Source organism: Poecilia formosa, unplaced genomic scaffold (genome assembly GCF_000485575.1).
Source record: "Poecilia formosa unplaced genomic scaffold, Poecilia_formosa-5.1.2 Scaffold177, whole genome shotgun sequence".
Classification (NCBI taxonomy): Eukaryota; Metazoa; Chordata; class Actinopteri; order Cyprinodontiformes; family Poeciliidae; genus Poecilia; species Poecilia formosa.
In genome coordinates, this window is record NW_006800116.1 from 313,509 (window position 1) to 334,189 (window position 20,681).

Genomic DNA, 20,681 nt, shown 5'->3' on the forward strand with positions numbered 1-20,681 from the left:
CATGTCTTCTTCAACCCATGTCTTCTTCATCCTATTATTAATACAGAACATTATGGCTGAAACTATTTATTCATAATCAATTATTAAAATAATCGTCAACTAATTTAGTAATCGATTAGACATTAACTGGAATACAGACTCAAAAAAAGCCATTTGCTAAATGAACGGTATAGTCTGAGCTGTAATTAGGCCAAAACTGTACAAAAAATATATTTTGCTTCTTTATCTGTAAATATGATCTACCCAGAATTCCTTAAGTGCATAATTTAGCTTCACCTTGTTCAACTTCTGTAATCTTTAAAGCACCTTCTGCTATCATATTATTAAAGATCAGCCCAACACTGTATTGTTAAATCTAACAGAAATGGCTGAGCTTTTAACATGTTGATGTCTAAAAGTATTTTTTAGCTGAAGATTGATCCTTTGCAACAAATTAAGCATTCACTAAAGGAATGCTACACTATTGCATTTTAGGAAATTAAAGCTTATTATTTGAAAAAAACAATTTGTTTGTATTTTTATGTATTTGTCATATAAGGAAATACATATGACAAATACTTACCTTACTAAGTAAGGAAAAAATTCCTTACTTAGTCACCAGAATGATTGATTCCTAAAATAGTTAGTTGGAGACCTAAGTTATGCAGATTTTCAGGAACTAAGATTTTAACTTGTTTGTTCAAAAATCAGAAATTGCGTTTTTAAAGCTTTGATGCTTTAAGATGTTAAATGCTCCCCTGATGAACAGTCGGAGACAAAATTCACATAGAGGTGCAAATATCAAGGAATTTCCAGTTCTGATCCTGAAGGAAAATACTTTTGTGATTATCTTACGAACTCTAGAGCTCCTTGGATGTCTGTAATATTATGAATCATCCACAGAAATCCCTCTGATATAACAGCTGTACAAGCTGGAGGGTTTTGTTTGATTATGAACTCTTGTCCCGACTGTGTCACGTTTTTCCCTCTCACTACTAAAAACACTGACATTTGTCTAAGAGAGCACTTTCTGCTCGACCGGTTGGTGAACTTTGCCCCAAGCCTGGTATGTTGGCCTATAGGTTTATCGACTCGTGTTTGCATTGATCTGGTCTGTCAGCAGACGGAAGACAAGTTGTTTTCCAGCTACTTCACAAGATAACGTGCTGCCTGCTGCGGCTTGTATATCCTTATGCAACCAAACTTTCTGAGTTGTTCTCTGGTCTCTCATGCTCTGATGTTTACTTGGCTGGATAATTTCATGTTGTACTGATTGATGGGAAACAGACATATTTTCTTATAGAACTACTGCAGATGTTGCCATTCCTGTTTTAAGAGTAGAGACTTTTCACGTTTAAATAATTACCCTCTTAATTCAGACTCTGTGTTGGCTACAGTAGATGAATTTTGTTTTTAATCATTTAATTGAAATACATTTTACCAATTTATACCACAACTCTTTAATCAGGTTTTATTATTGTCAAGTAACTTGATTTGGATGTATTATTCCTCAGACACTAAGTAAAAATCAATGAGTACCAATCACCAAATATTTGGCCATAATTTTAAAGAGGTAAAGCCATTCAACAGTCATAAATGAATAAAAATAGTATTAAAAATAGTTTTATTTATGTTTATGCTGTTAGCTAAGTGTTATATAAACAATGCTAGTGGGTCGGACGTGTCCACCATTGATAAAACTCATAAACGCTTAAAATCAATAATTTAAGCTAACTAAACAATGTTCCACATGGACCTAATCTCAACCCTGTTTTTTTCTGCTTTTATAAATATTTTACAGCAACAAAACTGAAGGGAAAAAGATGATTTGTATTATGTCTTCAGGATTTTCCTTTAAAGAAAAATAAATTCTCTTATTAGGGAAAAGAAAAATTCAGTTTAAAAATTTGTGTACATGGATTGATTTTCTTGTCACTTAGATATGTTTGATTGCTTCCTCTGTTCTATTCTGATCATGTGGGAAGTAATGGAATTACTGCTAAATTTCCCAACGTGTTTCTGATCATCTTTCAAGGACAATTTAATAGCAACTCATTTAATCTAATCCTGCCTTAGTCCTTTTTTGAGACATTTTTTGACGGTTTCCTAAAGATTTAAAATGGCTTATTTTTGTTTGTCTTTACTGGAGAAATGATTTTAAGCCATTCAAACTATTTTATTTACACAGCCCCAATCAACAGAAAAGAAAAGATTCACATAAGTTTATTTAAGTTCAATTTGAAACTAGGATACAATCAAATTTCTTTAGACTTAAACATGTAATCAGCACAACATGTAGGACAAAAAATGTAAGGAAAAGAAACACAAATATAAAATCCTTTTTTTAGCTACAAATAACATTTTAGATGTCAGATTAAAGTTACAGCAACACTTTACCTAAGATACCAATTCAACCTCAATTGTGTGAAAGAGAATGTCTCTGTTGCAGAAAAGACTGGAAATTGGACAAATTATTACTGATTGTCTTCATTATAATTTTTTTTTATATTCATTGTTATTTTAAGCATAACTTGGTAAAAAGAAAAAAAGTCTAATTTACTTTCCAGCATACACTAAATTGTAAAAAAACAAAAACAAAACAAAAACTTGTACAAACAGAAGTGGTGTCAAAACTCCAGTAAAATGATAAATCAATAATTTCGAGTTTAAAACAGTGTTTAAAGATAATTGTTATATCCCTATAGAGTGTAATAATATTCCATAATAAACCAAAGTGGGCATCTGGTTCATTTTCAAAAGCTCTCAGGTAAAAGGCAAACATACGCTAAAATGAATATTCAGGAACTTTTTATCAAACACCTCTTGACCTTCTACTAAATTTGTGATTTAGTTCTGTTTGTAATATCTTTGCATATTTACCAGGCTAACTAATGCTGGGAAATTACAAAGTTAAGAATATTATGTAATACAAACAGATAAAAGTCACTGGAAATACATTTAGTTTCCCCTTAAATACAATCGCCAACAGCAAACTATCTTTATACAGCTACAGTAAGGCTGTTATATAAAGTGTCATAGGGCTCCATTTTTAATCTCCATCAATAAAATATCAACACAGGAATCAGTAATTATCCCATTAGGAAATCATTTCATAGAGCTTGTGTCATTCGTTAATCTATAGGAGAATGAACATTTTAATCTCTTCTCTGTGCATAAAAACATTTACAAGAAACCAACAAAAAATATGTGCGCAGCTTCAGATGAAATGTTACAATGTCTTGGTTAAAAATGACTTAGCTTTAGTAAACCTGGGACAGTTTGACCTGATTTCATTAAAACTTCATCCTCCTATTCCACATTTTGTGTTCCTCCTCTTCCTCTCCTGTTTGTATGAAAGCTCCATGGCGGTGGAGGATTTTCCGTCCGTCACCTCCTCGTCTAGCGCAGACCTCTCACCAAACAGGAAAAGGGGTGAACCATATTCTTATAGGCTCTAAACCATGTTCTTATAGGCTCTATTTCTGGCTCAGTCAGCCCGTTTCCATGCGAGATCAGACGAGCTGTAGGATGAGATCCTGGACGGTGTCCAGACCTTGGCAGGCCTTCCTCTTGGCTTCCTCGGAGTCCAGCTGGGCAGCGAGTAGGAACAGCTTCCTGTCATCAGTCACGACGTCCAGAGACAAGGCTTCATGGAGTTCTGCCACACTCAAGGCGTTCAGTTTATCCTGTGGCAATGGAACATGAAAAGTGCATTTTTAAAACAAGGTGCCCATGCATCCTTAAAAAGTTGTAAATGTATGTATTCAAAAATAAGGCTTTAAAATGTCTTAAATTAATTTTAAAAAAGGTAAGTTGACCTTAAATACACTAATCACAGATCTTATATTTTTTGGTGGCATGACTATTTCCTTGTATTTTCTACATAATCTTTTTTTCTCACGGGACTTTTCTGTCAGGCAAATTTTTGATTTTGTTTTATTTTTTATTTTTGGTTCATTGTGTTCTGTAATGCGGCCGGTTGAGGCTACATTTAACAGCTGCTAAAATACCTAGCTAGCTAGCAGACTATGTTACCGGGAACCATTAGTTCTGTTTTTGCTAGTAAAATATTTGATAATCTTTCAACTTGCATCTTAAAATGAGTTTTAAATGAGACAGTCCAAGACTAACATTTGCTTTACAAATATTGACTTTTTGTTGCTTTGCTAACATTTAGCCTAACGCATCATGACTATCAAGTAAATTTAGCCAACTTTAACTTATATTAGCATGAGCATCTACATTATCATATTAGTCTGTCTTTCGTCAACATAAACTCTACATATGATTATAAACAGAAGTTTCATAGTTAGCCATTAATGAAACACTGGCAATTTGCCCAAAAATTCATACTAAGTATACATTCATATGATGTTGCTGTTGCTATTTCTCTAGCATGCAGCTAACTTCAGATGAGCAACTTCAACGTTTTTTTTAATATTACTTTAATATTAATGAACTGATTTTGAATCTTCTAGTGTTGAAACTATGAATACAATTTGAGACTTTAGTTTTACCAACTAGCATAACTATCAAATGAAAAACAAGGACATTAGCCTACTGTTTAAAGCATTTTAAACTTATATATAATGTAATTGGATTGAAGAATTTGAAAATTCAACAAAATATGTGTTTTGGGGGACGACCTGTATAACCGTCTGTGGAATGTTTTATTTAGCTGTTTTTGATTTAAATGATTCAACAGTTCCATTGTGTATTTTGATGTGCAATTCCCAACCTTACCATAATGCTCTAACTAAAAAAATAATATCGTACAGATTTCATAAGTCTTGAGTAAATATTCTGTTTGATTTGATTCACCTCATTAATTTTCCAGATGAAAGCAGAGAAGGAACAGTGTGTTAAACTCACCTGTAGATCTTTAGAAAATGTTAAACACCACATTCTGCCTGAGCTTCAGCTACTGTGCATCATTACGGATCATTGTGCAGTTTGAGTTGAATTCATTTTAAGCTCATTATACTGTCAGTCCACAGCAACGAGAGGATGAAAGCTACACTGCTCCGATGTTAGATGTGATAAATATTCCTTCCTCTCTCCAGGAGTCATGCATAATTCCAGAAGTGGAGCACGGAGTGAAGAAATATGAGTGGAGGAGGAAGTGTAGGCATGTTTATTTCAGGAGTTGAATTATTTCTGCAGGACAGCTAAAGAGAAAATTACATTCACCTACTTTATTAATGTTATATACATCTTTTAACTTCATGTGTTATTAATTGCCGCCCTTTTATCAATCAATCAATCAATCAGACAGTAAGCCAATCAATCAAATTGTATATGTATAGCACATTTCAGCAGCAAGGCATTTCAAAGTGCTTTACATCATTAAACACAAAAACACAGAGTCGTGCAACATTGAATCAACAATAAAAAACATTACATTTCTTGCCAAGTCGAAGTTCTGCCCTTATGGGTACCTCATCCCCCCAAAAAAGGAAAATGACAAAATTCACTCTGTCTAGTCCTGATTTCTTCACTTTTTTTTAAACATTACCATGTGCCAAAGAGAAACCCAATAGATTCACTTTGGGTCGTTTTCAGTGTTTCAGTGTGGATTGAAACATTTCTGGAAATGGTCACATGTGAACGCAGATGTCTCTAAAACTGACGACCTATTTTAGAAAAAATGTTTCAACGTAGACAAGGCCCAAGGTCCTGTACATACAGACAAGCACGGTATATTTTTGTAAATGAATAAGAAAAAAACTGCATCAACATGGTCAACATGACAGGATGCAGCGCCACAGAAAATGTTGTAGTATGTATTCCAGGCCATTGGTGGTGCTGTAACACTGCCAGAGAACAACACAAAAACCACAGAATGAACAGCGTCTGGTTTGTTTGAGAGAGGCACAAACAAGAGGGATAGATGGAAAACGTCATCGATTAATAAAAGAAAAGATGTGCCGTCACACAGAGCATGAGACCAGTGTTCTGAAATGTATTCACTTTGAAACCTGTTTCAAAAATGATCATTTCTGGTTTCCAAAGATAACAAATCCACGTGAATGCACAAAAGAACTTTCGCTGATATACCTAAAACTGTCTCCATGCGGACTGGCCCTAAGTGTTCACCACCAACATTGTTGTTCCACTTGAAAACAATCTTGTAGTTTACCTGCTTGTTTCCCAAGACAACAACAGGCAGCTGTGGCTCCACCCTCAGGAGGCGGTGCAGTTCAGCCTTAGCCAATGGGAGGCGGCTCCTGTCTGACGAGTCCACCACATAGACTAGAATATGGGTCCGTCTCAGGTAGTCCCCCCAGTATCGCCGCAGGTCCTCTCCACCACCAACTGCAGAGAAGAAACCTTTTCAACATTATGCTGATGACTCTCAGTTCTACAAGTCTGGCGAATCCAGTCAGTTAATCAGACTCCAAGCACGTCTTTGTCTCATAAAACCATGAAAAATAAAGAAAAAGAAGGTTTAAGTGGCATAGTCAAAGTATGGACTCAAATAAGATTGATGAACGTCACTGAGTCTCAAAATATGTCAAACAGCAGTGGGCCAGAATAACTGTACAATAATTAAATAGCTAATGCCAACAGTTGTTGCTGTTAAAGATGGTTCAACCATTAGTTTTAGGGGATAATTACTTTTCTTTTTTTTCTCTCTAATAAATTAAACCATGATTTAAAACCTACTTTTTCTATTTGCTCTGTTTATCTTTGTCAAAAATGAATTAGTTTGATAATCTGAAACATGTAAGTGACAAAAAAAAATGCTCCATTGAGAGAGGATATTTCTGCTGCCTCTTTCATCCCATTCCTCCAGGGCTTTTCCTCTGCAGTTTCTGTCAACATCCTTTACCACTCCGGGTCCCACTTTAATAAATAAATAGTCAGTTTGACAAGCAGAATTTGATAAGCTCCTATAAACAAATTGGCCACAGATTTATTCCATTTTCGTTGTAAGAAGAATGAGATCCGATTTTCAATAAAGGAGGAAACGAGCGGAGGCAGCATCCTCATGGGAAATTGATTTGTAGATGAAGATTTGGAGGGAAATCTAACAGCTTCATTCCTCTGTCTTTATGTAATATGTTGTTTTCCTATAGAAGATTGGCCTTAAGACTTTAATGTTCCACGCTTGATTGACTTTTTTCTTCTCCTTTCCAGAAGAAACTGCTGGGTTTAATTGGGTACACCTGTCATTTATTCCTGTGCATCCTTGTTGAATCTGTTTACATAAACAGAGCCCAGTCATCCATCGTTTTTTAAACAGCACATCCTTAAAGTCTTAAATTAATTTAAAAAGACACCCCAACAGCACTCCTCTATTAACCCTTTAACAAAGTCTCTACCACCATTTCACTGAGAAGCAGCTCATAATGAGCTCAGCAAATGCTCAGTTCCACCAGGTGTTAGCTAAATGCTGCTGGCTAATTTGAAGGGGCTGAGTATCGCAGGGGAGGGGAATTCAGTGATGCAGAAGCTTGGAAGCTTAGAAATTGTAGCTCTGATGAGGAGCTGCACCTTGAAGGTGAAATTAGCTCCACCCAGGCATTTTACACAGCTGAATAGTTGCCATGGAGATTAAAGGATTTCTCAAACATGCATGAAAGAATTAAAGCAACACTCCAGGTGTGTTTTTGATGAAGGAATAACTTTATAGCATGATGTAAATCTCTGAAAAGTAAATTTTACATAATACTTATCGGTATATATCTTTTCTAGGGCCCTACAAAAGACATATTCATTAGAAAAATAAAGAAAAGAACAATCTTTGGGGGCCCCACACACCCTTACACTTTCTAAAGTCTGGCACTTATAGCTTTGGTATGAACTGACTCCAGCTGGTCAAACCGCCGCTGCATGCTGCAGCACTCCGCACACATCACAACGTCACAGATTCAGATTCAAGCGAAGCAAAGCTTCACATAAACTGGAAGCTCTGATGTCTGCAGGCGCTCGGCAGTCAAACCAATCTCTCCTCACATGCTGCCAGCCATGACTTTTGGTTCCCACTGGCGAGCATCAATTAGAGGAAGTTGCTAGGAGACTGGGGCAGTGATGTACCTCAGGCTGATGTGATCTGGCAGCCATAAATACCTGCTAACCAGAGGCGATGTGGAGTCTAGATGCACCCCTCAGCTGGGCGCTCTCATTAGGATGCACACCCACACGTGCAACATGCAGCATATGACTGTGAAGGAGGTGGGAGTGTTTGTGATGATGAAGGTCTCTGCAGCAGCTTGGCAAGCCTTGTAATCACCCAGGGAGGTGGTTAGCGTCTGCCTCGGCTGCAGAAGTTCAGCTTGTTCCTGCTGGTTGTTTCTTGTGTGGGCTTTGGCAGCCAGTGCTTCACTGCAGAACAAGCGCTAGGTGGAAAATGCACAGATGATTACGAGTCTGTTTGGATGTTTACAGGAACTCCCCGCTCTGACTTTATGCCTGGAATTGGATCTAAAGTTCATCTAATCTGAACTTTGGCACATTCCTTGTATCTGAGTTTGCTTCCTCTAAGATGTTTCCAGTCTGTTGCATATTGTAAGCTGTTATCTGGGCGCGGTTTGCACGTTTGACTCATTGAAGGACGCCAACTCTCATTCATTATTCGTCACGTTTCATGAGTTTTAAATCTGTACTCGTCCTTTAAGCATCAGTAAACCTAAACCAAAAATGCTGAGTTAAGATTTTAGCCAAAATGGTGATTGAACTAGGACTGAAATGATTAATTGTGATGATTAAAATAATAAATAAATAACGTAGTAATTGATTAATCATTAACTGGAGCATACGGAGTAAAAAAGCCAATTTGCTGAAAAAACAACATATTCAGAGCAGTAATTACACCAAAATTGTAGAAATTTAAACATTTTGCATTTAAAGTGAAAAATATTGTCTCTTTGGTATTTTCTACTTGTAGTATCTCCCAGTTCCAATTCTGTAAAAAAAAAAAAAAAAAAAAAAAAAAAAAGTCATCCATTAAGCACCTTTTGCTATCAAATTATTAATTGGTTAATCCATTAGACCTACAATGTTTTAGCTGCACATCCTGTGCAGCTAAAACATTGAAATGCATTTCACAGCATTTAGTGAAATGACCGTCACTAAATGCTGTTTCTTCATTTTAGGTAATAAGAAGCTTATTTTCTTATTTATAAAGGAATTATATTATTTGTTGCATCTTCAACAGGTTAGGCCACATCTACAGGCCAGACAAAACATATTCATATTTTCTTTGCACAAAATAATTTTTACATAATGAGATTTTAATCTGATCAGTTTTGCCTATTTTGAGGTCCTTTCAGAATGAGCTCCTTTAGGGCTCTGTCACTTTAAATCCAAATAAGCTGCTGCCAGACCATGCCCCCCCAACTCAATGTTTATTACACTCGCAAATGAAACTGGCTGAAAACAGATGCATAATTATACAACTGTACAACTTTGAAAAGCATTAGCAGAGTCTCCTGCACAACAAACAAGAATGCAGCAAGTGGTTTCTGGATGGGAAGTCAACAATAAAACTCTTCTTTTTCAGGAACCATTGTACAGCGCATGCAGTGGTAAAACCAGCCGACCAAATGTGCTGGAGCTCCACTTGGGTCACCAGGTAACAGCACAGGGTTTTGCTGGGGTTGGTAGATAATGGCAAGGTGTCTGGTGAGTGGTGATTTTACATTACGGAGATTTTTGAAAAGGCTAATTGTCCAGATACCAAAACAAATAAAGTTATTGTCAAAAGGCTGGATGGTTTTTTAAGAGATTGTTTTGTTTTTAGAAGCAGTAGAAACCCAAATGGAAGAACAAAAACATGCAAATCTGGCTTTTGCATAACAGGCCCTCTTTAACACGCAAAACCATTCAAACTTTTGAATCTACAATCCAGTTCTTACTTTATTGATTTAATTAAATTAATTCATATTTAAGTTTTTGTTGGGTTGGTATATCAAGGTTTCTGGTGATTTTTGTTGTTAAAAAATGTATTTTTTTGGCCTACAAGTACTTTTGAGATGACAATTTTGACCCACGTGACCAAAAGTTTGGACACCCCTGCTCTAATGCATCATTTGAAGGTGATAACGTCCATTCAAGTTGCAGGATTCCCTCCGAGATGAACCACCTCCCAACCTGCCTCTGCATCGGCGTCAGGCACAATGCTCTGACATTTGCCGCTCAGGCTCTGAAGCGCTCTGAGTGGGTGGCGGCTTGGGCTTCTCTCACTGAGATGAGAAACCGATTAGATGTTCAGATAATAAATAAATCAGTCGCAGAGCATGACGCACTCCTCAAACTCAATCTCAGGCCTCAGGATTTCACACTCCCATCATTACTGAATGGAGTCATTATTTTATTTCTGCTGCCTTTCAGTACAGCTACATTTTTCAGGCTTTAAAATGCTGTTTGAGAATCAGACGCAGCCTAACTGGGGCTGTTTTAGTTGTTGATCAAATAAAGGCCCCCGCTGTTCAGAACCTAGGGGTATTTTCTGCCTTTCATGATCTTAAAACAGAAATCCACACAGAACGGGATGAAAGGAGACCTACTCTCCAGAAAGTCAAGCTGACAGCTGGGGGCGTCCAAGCTCATGAAGTTGAAGCCGCGGGTGGGCCGACATCGGCCCCTTTTGGCCGCCGACTCCCCGGGAGTCAAACCCTGCAGCATGCTGCTCTTCCCCGCTCCATCCAGGCCCAGAACCAGAATCTGCCGCTTCTCGCGCTCCTCTTCCTCCTGGGGGTGGAGTCAGAGAAATCAGATTAAACACGTTCATTAGTCCCCAAGCAGGGGGATTTATGGTGGGAAAAGATGAAATTAACATTTTAGTGTTTGAATATGAATGTTAGGCTTTCCAAATCATGGCGAGGGATGGATGGATGATGGATGGATGGATGAATGGGTGGATGGATGGATGGATGGATGGATGGATGGATGGATGGATAGATAGATGGAAGAATGGATGGATGTACGGCCGGATGGATGAATGAATGGATGGACAAATGGACGGATGGATGGATGAATAGATGGATGGATGATAGATGGACGAATGGATGGATGGATGGGTAGATAGCTAGATAGATGAATGGGTGGATAGATGGATAGATGGATGGATTATAGATGGACGCACAGATGGATGAATGGGTGGATGGATAGATGATGGATGGATGGATGGTGTTAAGAAAATTAATTTAAAATATGCTAGTTTTAAAAATTAACATGTCTATATTGAAATAGCCTAATTATAGTTTTAAAATCAGTAACTTATTCTGGCCTATTGACCTTTATGTTACCTGTAGTTCCAGCAGATGGTTTGCTAGATCTTTTGAACTGCCCTTTATCTGTGTGGGAAGCAATTAGGAGAAGTTCCAGCTTTTCACACTCATTTGTGAAAAGCCATAAAACAGCAGGAGTTCAGGAGACTCTCTGCCCTCACTTTGTTTAAACAATGGAGACAAATGGTCTTAGATCGTGACTTGCAGGAAGTTTTAAAAAGGGTCAGAGATAGCTTCTGGTTGGATGAGCAAAGGTACGCCTTATTTGAAAAAATTAAAGATAAGAAAACGCCTTTTCTATAAAACTTTCTACACAGGAGTAACAAATCAGATTTGCTCTTGCAATTCTCCAAAGACGTCTTTGCTTTCCTTTCTTTCTTCCTTCTTCTTTCCTATTTGTCTCAGGTAAATTAATATATGCCTCTGTTGTTCTGCAGTTTCTGTTGTAATTTTATGCGTTGTCTTCTAATTGGATTAAACTCTGACGTCTGCACTCATTGTTGTTTTCTGTGTGGCTACACGCGGCCCGCCGGGAGAACCTGGGATCGAAGAAGATCGAGCCAGAGAGTTTTCTTAAGAAATATTATAACCTAAAATCTTCTTCAACAATGGACAGACGGATGGACGGACCGGTCATTGGAAAATCAACCTAGAAGTGTTGACACATTCTCAGTCGTGCCAACACTTGGATTTGCTTTGATCTAAATTCTTTACAATAATAATAATAATAATAATAGGCAGTCCTAAGCATTTAGACTGAAACTCAAGTATTCACAGATTTTTTTCCTCATGAGTTTTATGGTCTGAGTTCCCAACACCTGTGAATACCACGGATTCACGGTATTCAGTGGTGTGAATAATTTTATAAAACCAATGTTCTAAGAACTGGACACAGAACATCAACTGTCCAACCATAACCTCTATATTGGTGTATAATTGTCAATAACAATGTTAATAACAGCTTCCATGTTCATATTTATATTGTCAACTTTGCTGAGTTTGTTCACAAACTGCATTAGTTTTCTCCACAGCCCTAACAAAGATAACTGAATCAGACAGGATCATCGTTTATGCATCAATATGCATCTATTACACACTCTCTAATGTTTTATTTCACTTTAATGATCAGAAGTTTGAATCAGCGGAGAGTAGACTCACATTTTACCAGCATTGCACTAATAAAAGTGCTGACTGGACACCAGGAGTCCTCTCCTTTTTAGGAACCCAAACAAGCTTTGGTTTAATTCCAGCTGTCAGTTAAAGTTAATTACTAATTCATATCAGATCTTTTAGAGCCAAAACTCATCATCTCTCTCATTAGAAACATTTCCTCGCTTAGCTGCTGCATGATTAATCTTGATAACTTTAAAATGTGTACATGTTTTTAATAAATTCACAATGAAATGGCTGCAGCTGCTGCAGAATAAAGCGTTCTAACATCCACGGATGGTGGTTTGCATGTTTAATGTCTGCCCAGTGCTGCTGGGGAACAACTTTCGATGCTTTGCTCTGTGTATTCCTGGTCGAGTCGGAGACAAATTCCAAACCCTGACTGTGCAGAAATCTCGCAAACACTGCAGCGATGTTTCCCTGTGTCTGCATGGACTTTATTATTCCAGCTCGACTTTTAATCCCAGATTAAATAGTTTTAGCTAAAACTTAATATTTGCATAATTGTATTAAACTTTTTTGACCTCTCTGTCAGAGATTAAGTCGGATTAAACTTTTGTTTGCTTTATGTCAGTCTGAATTACCAAAGTTATTTATTATTTTGGCAATTATTTATTTATATATTTGCTACATGAAAGAATAATTAGAAACACATTGGTTAATTTACAAATTTACACAATTTTATCTGGATGAATTGTAGAATTTTCAACAAAACTGAGACCAGTGCTTTGTGATGGTTGTGCCAAAACATTGTCCTTAAAGATTACTTATTATGCTTCCTTTAACAGGTTAGGATAGATATCTGGTCTATACTAAACATGTTCACTATATTTTGTACAAAATCATTCTTATACAATGAGATTTCTGGTCAGTTCTACCTATTTTGAGTCTCTTTCATGAGCTGTTAGGGCGTCTTGTCTCTTTAAATCCAAATAAGGTCCTGCTCAGAAATACGGCCACACCCCACCCGTAACTTTACATGTGAGTACATGTAAAAATAGCTGCAAAGAGACACACTTTTTTCAAGTTTTGTGTCTTTGTGTTTTGTGTACAGCACATAGCCGCCAGTGAATGGGAGCGTTCAATATGTCAGAACTTATTTAGAAATGTGTTTCCTTCTCCACTTTCTCACATTAACTATTTTTCGGAAAAACCAAAAATCACCTCAAGCAAATGTAATAGTTCTTATTTATATCAGATGTCGATATCTACCCAAATTTTTATATCACTGCACACCGAATTTCCACATTTCGTACCAAAACACTTGTCTCCTTTCTGAACGCTTTGATGTTTGGACATTTTTATGGTTTTTATATCCTTTTCTTGAATTGTCTGAACAAATTAATCTTCAGGTAACTAGAAATTGTAACCCAAAGATGAACCAGAGTTATGAAGTTGAGGATTTCCAAAACATGTCACACAAGGAAGCGGTGTGTTGGACGTGTTGCCTTTAAAATACATCTAAATACATAAATCTCTCATCTTTTTGACATGCAGCAAATATAAATCATTCAAATATAATTCAAATCCTGAATTGAATGAAGAAATGGTAAACATTTAAACGGCCTGCATGGGTTCTGCCACACCATATATTATAAAATCCCAGTTCGCTCAGACTTCTGCAAAATGAGAAAACATGCTGATGAGGCAGTTTTATTTTTAAGTTTTGCTTCAGCTGAACAAACCTTTCTGCTGGAAAGATAACAGCTAAGATTATAATCTGAAGCTTTTTCAGCACAAAATCCATTGATTGACTCAGAGTTTATTTATGAGTGGAGCAGGTTGTTTGGAAGTAGAGGGCTGATGAAACATGAAAATCGTTACAGCAGAGTGCTGATCTGAAGGACGGTCTCCAACCACCTTGGGTCTTTGCAGATATTTGGACTGGCGGTTATTAGGTTTCTTTCTCAAGAAAATCAAATCTTTTTCCATTTTTCCAAGCTCATTTTTATTTTTCCACACTAATGCAAACCTGGAAACAGCATGTAAAAGCAAATTCCAGACTTTTGATTTTACTTAGGGGAATCAGAGTACAGGGGAATTAGTATGAACATTTTTATTTTAAAAGCAGGCAGGGCAGCATGCAATGATTAACTTGGTAATCGATTATTCTGACGATAAATCAATTAATTTGATAGAAAAATTGGCACACTCTGCAAATTTTTAATTTAACCACTTTAGCCTTTTTATACAATTTTAGAAATGCATTAAAATATGGAAATAATTAATTTCATTTTATAAATAAAATATAAACATTTCACTGTCTAAAATGCAATTATGATCTTTCAATGAATGCTTGATCATTTGTAGTAAAGGATGAATCTGCATCTAATAAATACAACAACAATCCATGAAAAGCTCAGCCCTTCTTGCTTGATTTATCATGACATTTTAAGGCTGATCTGTTGGTTATTTTTTGGATTGACCGTTTGGATAGCAAAGGGTGCTTCATATATTTTTTTCCTCTCTCTTTTACAGAATTTGAACCAGGTGAAGTTAAAACTATGCTACTTGAGTAGAACATATTTACAGAAAAAGAAGAGTTTCTTAATCTTAAATGAAAAATGTAGATTTTATTTTATTTTATTTTTTTTACAATTTTTGCTTAATTGCTGCTCTCTGAGTGTGTTGTTCTTTTAGGAATATGGCCCAATTATGAGTCTGCATATTCCATTTAACCTCAGTAAGTGAAGCCCTAAGTACACCTTGGACTTATAAGAATCTTTTATTGCGTTATAACCTCAACCGCTACAGTATTTGAAGAGGACTTAATGTGGTAAACATGTTACATAATTGGTGCATAATTATGAAGTGGTGGAACATACAAGATAAGTATTTTTCTTTGTGAGTTTGTGAAGGTGTTTGTGATGGTTTATGATGAAGTTTGTGGCTGCAGATGGAAAAACACTCATCTAAGATGGTCAGAAGTCAGGAATGTGAAAAATGCAGTCCAGTCAGATGGGTCAACCTGTCCTCTGTCAACAGCCCAAGCTGTTATCTTGAATATTCAGTTTTTTTAAGTTACTTTTTCCATTTTAATATCTAAGTTAAGGTCATGATGGGTGTGTAGTCTAGAGATCCTTCAAGCAAATTTCACACCGCCATCAAACAGACTTGCGGGGTTTAACCCCGCGAGTCTGTTCGTTCTCCGTCTCCTTGGAACATTTTGGCTCCAGGAACTAAAACACAACTCCACGTGGGATCTCTGCCAGCCAGCATTATCCTCTGAAAATGAACTGATACATTCAGAGATGAAGAAACAAGATTAGAGAAATGCAAATAGATTTTAGATTCATGCCAAAGTTCATTAAGGAAGACTGACATTTCTCTGGTTCCAGGAAAAAACAAGATAAACTCAGTAAACTTGAACTGAAACTGTCAAATGAAAAGAAACTGGGACAATGTTTGTTTTAGGGCTGACGCGATTAATCATGATGAATCGACTGTTGAAATAATTCTCAACTACTTTAGTAATCAATTAACTGTTAACTGTAGCATACAGACTCAAAAAAAGGACATTTGTTGGAAGAATGGCATGTTCAAGGCTATAATTTAGCTAAAATCGTACAATAAATATACACATTTTGTATTTGAGATTAGAAGAAAAAAAAACTTCTATGTCTACAAATATGTTCTACTCAGAAGTGGCAGTTTTAGCTTTTTATTTGGTTCAAATAAAAAGTAATTTATTTTATTTGGTAATAAAAAACCTCAAAATCTTCTATTAAATACCTTTTGCTCTCCAACTATTAATCCATCAATAAAAAAAAAAGAAATTAATTAATGGACCAATAATCAAGCATACACTAAAGAATGCTATGTTATTACATTTTCGTCAATAAAATGTTTATTCTCTTATTTAAAGGAATTGAATTGTTTAATGGCATCTTTTAATATATTTCTAATTTTGTATTTTACAATGAACAAATAGCGTGTTAATTTTCCTATTTAAAAGAAGGAATTTGTTTGCATCTTGTAACATATTGTGTTTGAGAAAAGCTTAAGTGGTCACATAAAAAAATCTGCAGAATGTGTCAAATATTATATCTGATTAATTATCTGAAAAATTGATTAATTGTCCAAATAATCGTTCAAATAACTGATAAATCGATTACTAAAGCTCCAGATAGTTGTTTTTTTTTTGTTAATTAAAAGAGAATAAATGTGGGAATAGCATCCCTAATGTTGTTGTCCATTATGTGCTCCATGTTCAGAAGACAGGGAAACATGTGTCCTCTGTCATTCCAATCCTGGAACTGTTCATTTGGGAAAACTGTAGGAACATGTGAACTGTTCATAACAGACAGAAACAAGATTCCTTGGAACATCCATCCAGAATACATACAACCATGCCATCCATCCCTTTGTCTAATCCAACTGGCTATCTAACTGTCCATCCATTTTAGACATCCACCCATCTATGCATTTGTCCATCCAGTTGTCCGTGTATCCATCTGTACTTCCATTCCTCCTTCAATCTGTTCATCCAATTGTTCATCCATCAGTGCATTTGTCCATAAAACTCTGTCCCTCTATCCTCCTTCAGCCCTCTATCATATCCAACTTTCCACCTGTCTGTATTTGTCTTCCCAATCCATCCATCCGTTCACCCAACTTTCCATCAATTTGACTCCCTGTCTCTGTCCTCTACTCATTTCCCTCCATTTCATTAACATTGTCATCATAACCATCACTGTTTTCCTCCTCCATTAAAGTTACCTTCATTATCATTTATCATATTTAAATTATCTTCAATCACCATCATAGGTATTTATCATCATCTTCCTTACAGCCTGCCACTTTGTAATTGCCAGAAGCCTCCTCTTGATCACCATTCTTATCATTCTTGTTGTTTCCAGTTGTAACCTTCATTATTCAGGGATCGGGATTCTGCGGCGTTTTTCTTCTTTTTAGTAAAAATATCGCCTGAAATAACTTGAGCAGCTCTCTTTTAATTACTAAAGAATTACATCAGAACCTCTCACCTCTGTGATGGTGCAGTACGCCGCCTGCGGGGACCATACGCGCCGCTTGTAGAAGTAGTTGAGGGCGATGAAGAGAGCGGATCCCAGGGCGGCCACGGCGGCGGTCAAGGCGATGGAGATATGCCGGAGGAGAACCATGTGTGAAGTGGGCAGAACCGGAACCAAAGACCGGTGGACGGGAGTCTGCTCGTGGAGCTTCCTGCTCCTTCAGGTTCCGTTGCCTAAACTGACTACATGCGACCGCGCAGACTCACTCTCTCCGCCTGTTTTTGTTTTCGAGAAGCGCGTGAAAGAATATGGAAATTTGGTGCGTTCGAGTGTGGCTCGGAAACGGCGAGCGTCTTCTGGGTAAAGCGGAATTAAAGCAGTCAAACCTTCTTTCCGTTGAATCTTAATTTAATGTTTTTATTTATTGGATTTATTAAAGGTTTATTTAACTGCTGTTATTTTATACGCAGTTTAAATCCCACTCACTTTCACTGACAAATATAATTCAAATTCTTCATATAATTATTTTTATGAATGAAATCTGTTTGGTTAAGTAATATGAGGAATATTTATATTCAATAAATAACATATGAAAAGGAATTACACATACTTCTTCATTACATTATTACGACGGAGAACGATGGCAGACAAAATAAATTACGAAAATAAAATTACGAGAATAAGTGTGAGAATAAAGTAGAAATAGTATGAGACTATGGTATTAAGTCATATTACGACTTAATATCTATATTAAGTCGTAAGTCATATTTATATTATAAGTATATTTGGAGACTTTATTCTCCAAATATACTTTATTTACATATAATTACAACTTGTATTATTTTGACTTTATTCTCGTATGACTATACTCGTAATATTATCATTTTATTGTCAAACTGTCACTTTATTCTTGTAATATTAAGACTCTATATTCTCGTAATGATTTTTATTCTCGTAATATGACTATTTTCTAAATGTGACAGTCATAGTGTCATAGTATGATAATTATTATTCTCATATTACTTTGAATTTATTCTCGTAATATTAATACTTCTTGTCATTTTATTGTTGTTTTCTTAGCGTGGCCCTACTCTGTCGTACATTAAGCATATTCTTTCTTAGAATATTTTGAATGATGTAATATTAAAATTTTATCCATTAGGTTTTCTGAAGTTCACAGTCATTGGGGACGGCACGTCAAACTATCCTCTGCTGAGAAACTTTATGATACTGATTTTTTTTCCCAGAAGAACTTGATAGCTGCCCAAACTGCTAAAGGTACCAGAAGCTGGTGCAGTGACCATGGTGTTCCTGTTCTTGACTGACCAGCAAACTGACCTGAGCACTGAGGAAGAAGAGGAACACCAGAGCCATGAAGATTACCTGAAGACAATTATAAAACCAATCTTGGCTTCCTGAACACCTTTTGAGTGCATAGAAATGAGTTTGCATTTCTGTTCATAATATATTTTATATTGATCTTATCTATTATTACAATTTTCTGAGACACTGAAGCCATAGTCATAAAAATTACAAGAAATAAAGGCTTGAAGTATTTCACTCTGTGTAATAAATCTATATAATGCATGACCTTTACTTTCTGAAATAAATGGGAAAAACTGAGCTTTTTCAGGATGTTCGCATGTGAATATCCTGAAAAAGTTAAATGTTTTTTCAATATGATATATTGAAAAAATATATCATGTTGAAGTTATGTGACGACTTTATTCTCCAGATACATTTTTTCATATTATTACAACTTGTATTATTTTGGCTTTGTTCTCGTACGACTATGTGAGAATAAAGATGTAGATATTTTTAGATGTGTCTAAAGGATGTAGGTAGATTCATAACATATCTACCTTTAATATTTTATTAATAACTTGAATTAAAGTATTCAATTATGAACAAATATCTAATTGGATGAAGGAATCTACCACATACATATATCCTACAGAAGTACAAGAACAAATATCCTACAGAACTTGAAGGCCTCATAACCACCACGATATCAGTGAAAGGATGTGAATGTTTACCAATTTGACTTGAAGTGCTGTCTTAAATTAAATAGAATATCAGTTTCGATTTAAAACTGAGGTTGGACTGATAGTTTTTCCACCTGCATGGGGTAAACCCTGAGTTAGAGCGCCTTCTAAAGGCAGTTTAGTGCTTCACAGGAAACTGGACTCATCAGTCTTTAAAAGCTTTAATTTTATAGACTGACAAATTTAAAAGAAATACATGTAAAGAAATTAATTTTTCATATTTTATTCAGTAAGACTACAAGAGTATCAATAAAATCTAATGTTTTAAGTGTCTGACCTGCAAGACGCATGTTAAACAGTTGAATCTAATTGGTTTTAAATATCATATCTGAATTAGTATTGTTCAGGGTAAATTGTTTGTGCTTTTATAAGACTTAAAAATGAGGCAAAAGAAGAAAAGAGCTGATTTTAATTAGAGTTTCTTATATAATTTTTTATGTGGAGAAAATCCTCAGAAATGTGGGGTTTAAATACCGCCATACTATATTTTCTCAGCAGTGGGCGCTGCTCGCCTGATGCAGAAGTGACGGTCAGTGGCTGAAGTTAAAAAAAACTTTCTCCCAAGAGTGACCAGTTCTGATGAGAGTATGGAAAATAATCAACGGAAGATGGACAATACCTAAAAGTTGTACTTTTCAAAAAAGGGATAAAATCCAAGAATTAAGGTCAAGGTATCTTTTTTTTGTTATATTGTCATATTTCATTATTCTTTCATTATAATATTTTTCTCTTTTCTGATGTTTTATTCATTTATTTTTGCATGCTTTTGGCTGTGGTTTCCTTGTTTTTATTATTATTATTATTACCATTTTACAATCTTACTGCAGCATGAGTTAAGAACTGAAGCATCTTCTGAAGCAAATGTGTAAAAGACATTTTAAGGAAAATTTCAAAATGATTTAGCAACTGTTCAGAATCATACATAAAATTAATAAAAAAAAAACAATGATTATAACAATAAAATCTGTAAAATGTTTCATATGTATTTGTGTACTTTGAAGTCATCGTGTGTTTAAATACACGTGTTTGTAAGTTTTGTGTAAATCTACAATCACAGTACACAAGTAAAAATTAACAAATTTTAAAGAATATTTTTAAAATGACTTAAATTTATACACTCCAGTACCTTATCTTTATTACTACAGAAAAATAATTGCTGTTGTATAATGTCTCTGTAAATATTTCACACATTAGTTTTTAAAGACTTTAAATATATACACAGCAAATCCAGGAGGCCCAGATTAACACTGTCAGATTTGATTTCAACACTTTTAAAGTGT

General features: G+C 35.7%; 1 protein-coding gene across 1 annotated transcript; it reads right to left on the bottom strand.

Moving 5' to 3' along the window:
- Positions 1-2,186: 2,186 nt before the first annotated feature.
- Positions 2,187-17,681, bottom strand: arl10 (ADP-ribosylation factor-like 10). Its single transcript, XM_007565487.2, has 4 exons — positions 17,369-17,681; positions 10,491-10,674; positions 6,119-6,294; positions 2,187-3,665 (listed from the first exon to the last, which is right to left on the bottom strand). Exons 1-4 carry the CDS (start codon positions 17,504-17,506, stop codon positions 3,492-3,494), a joined length of 672 nt encoding a protein of 223 aa, XP_007565549.1. The 5' UTR covers positions 17,507-17,681; the 3' UTR covers positions 2,187-3,491.
- Between the last annotated feature and the right edge of the window lie 3,000 nt (positions 17,682-20,681).

Bases quoted from the DNA above. Each gene is read 5' to 3' on its own strand.
- arl10 (XM_007565487.2), bottom strand. From the start codon at position 17,506: ATGGTTCTCCTCCGGCATATCTCCATCGCCTTGACCGCCGCCGTGGCC. The intron at 10,675-17,368 runs GTGAGAGGTTCT...CTCCACCCCCAG, and splicing joins CGTACTGCACCATCACAGAG to GAGGAAGAGGAGCGCGAGAA. The intron at 6,295-10,490 runs GTAGGTCTCCTT...TCTTCTCTGCAG, and splicing joins TCAGCTTGACTTTCTGGAGA to TTGGTGGTGGAGAGGACCTG.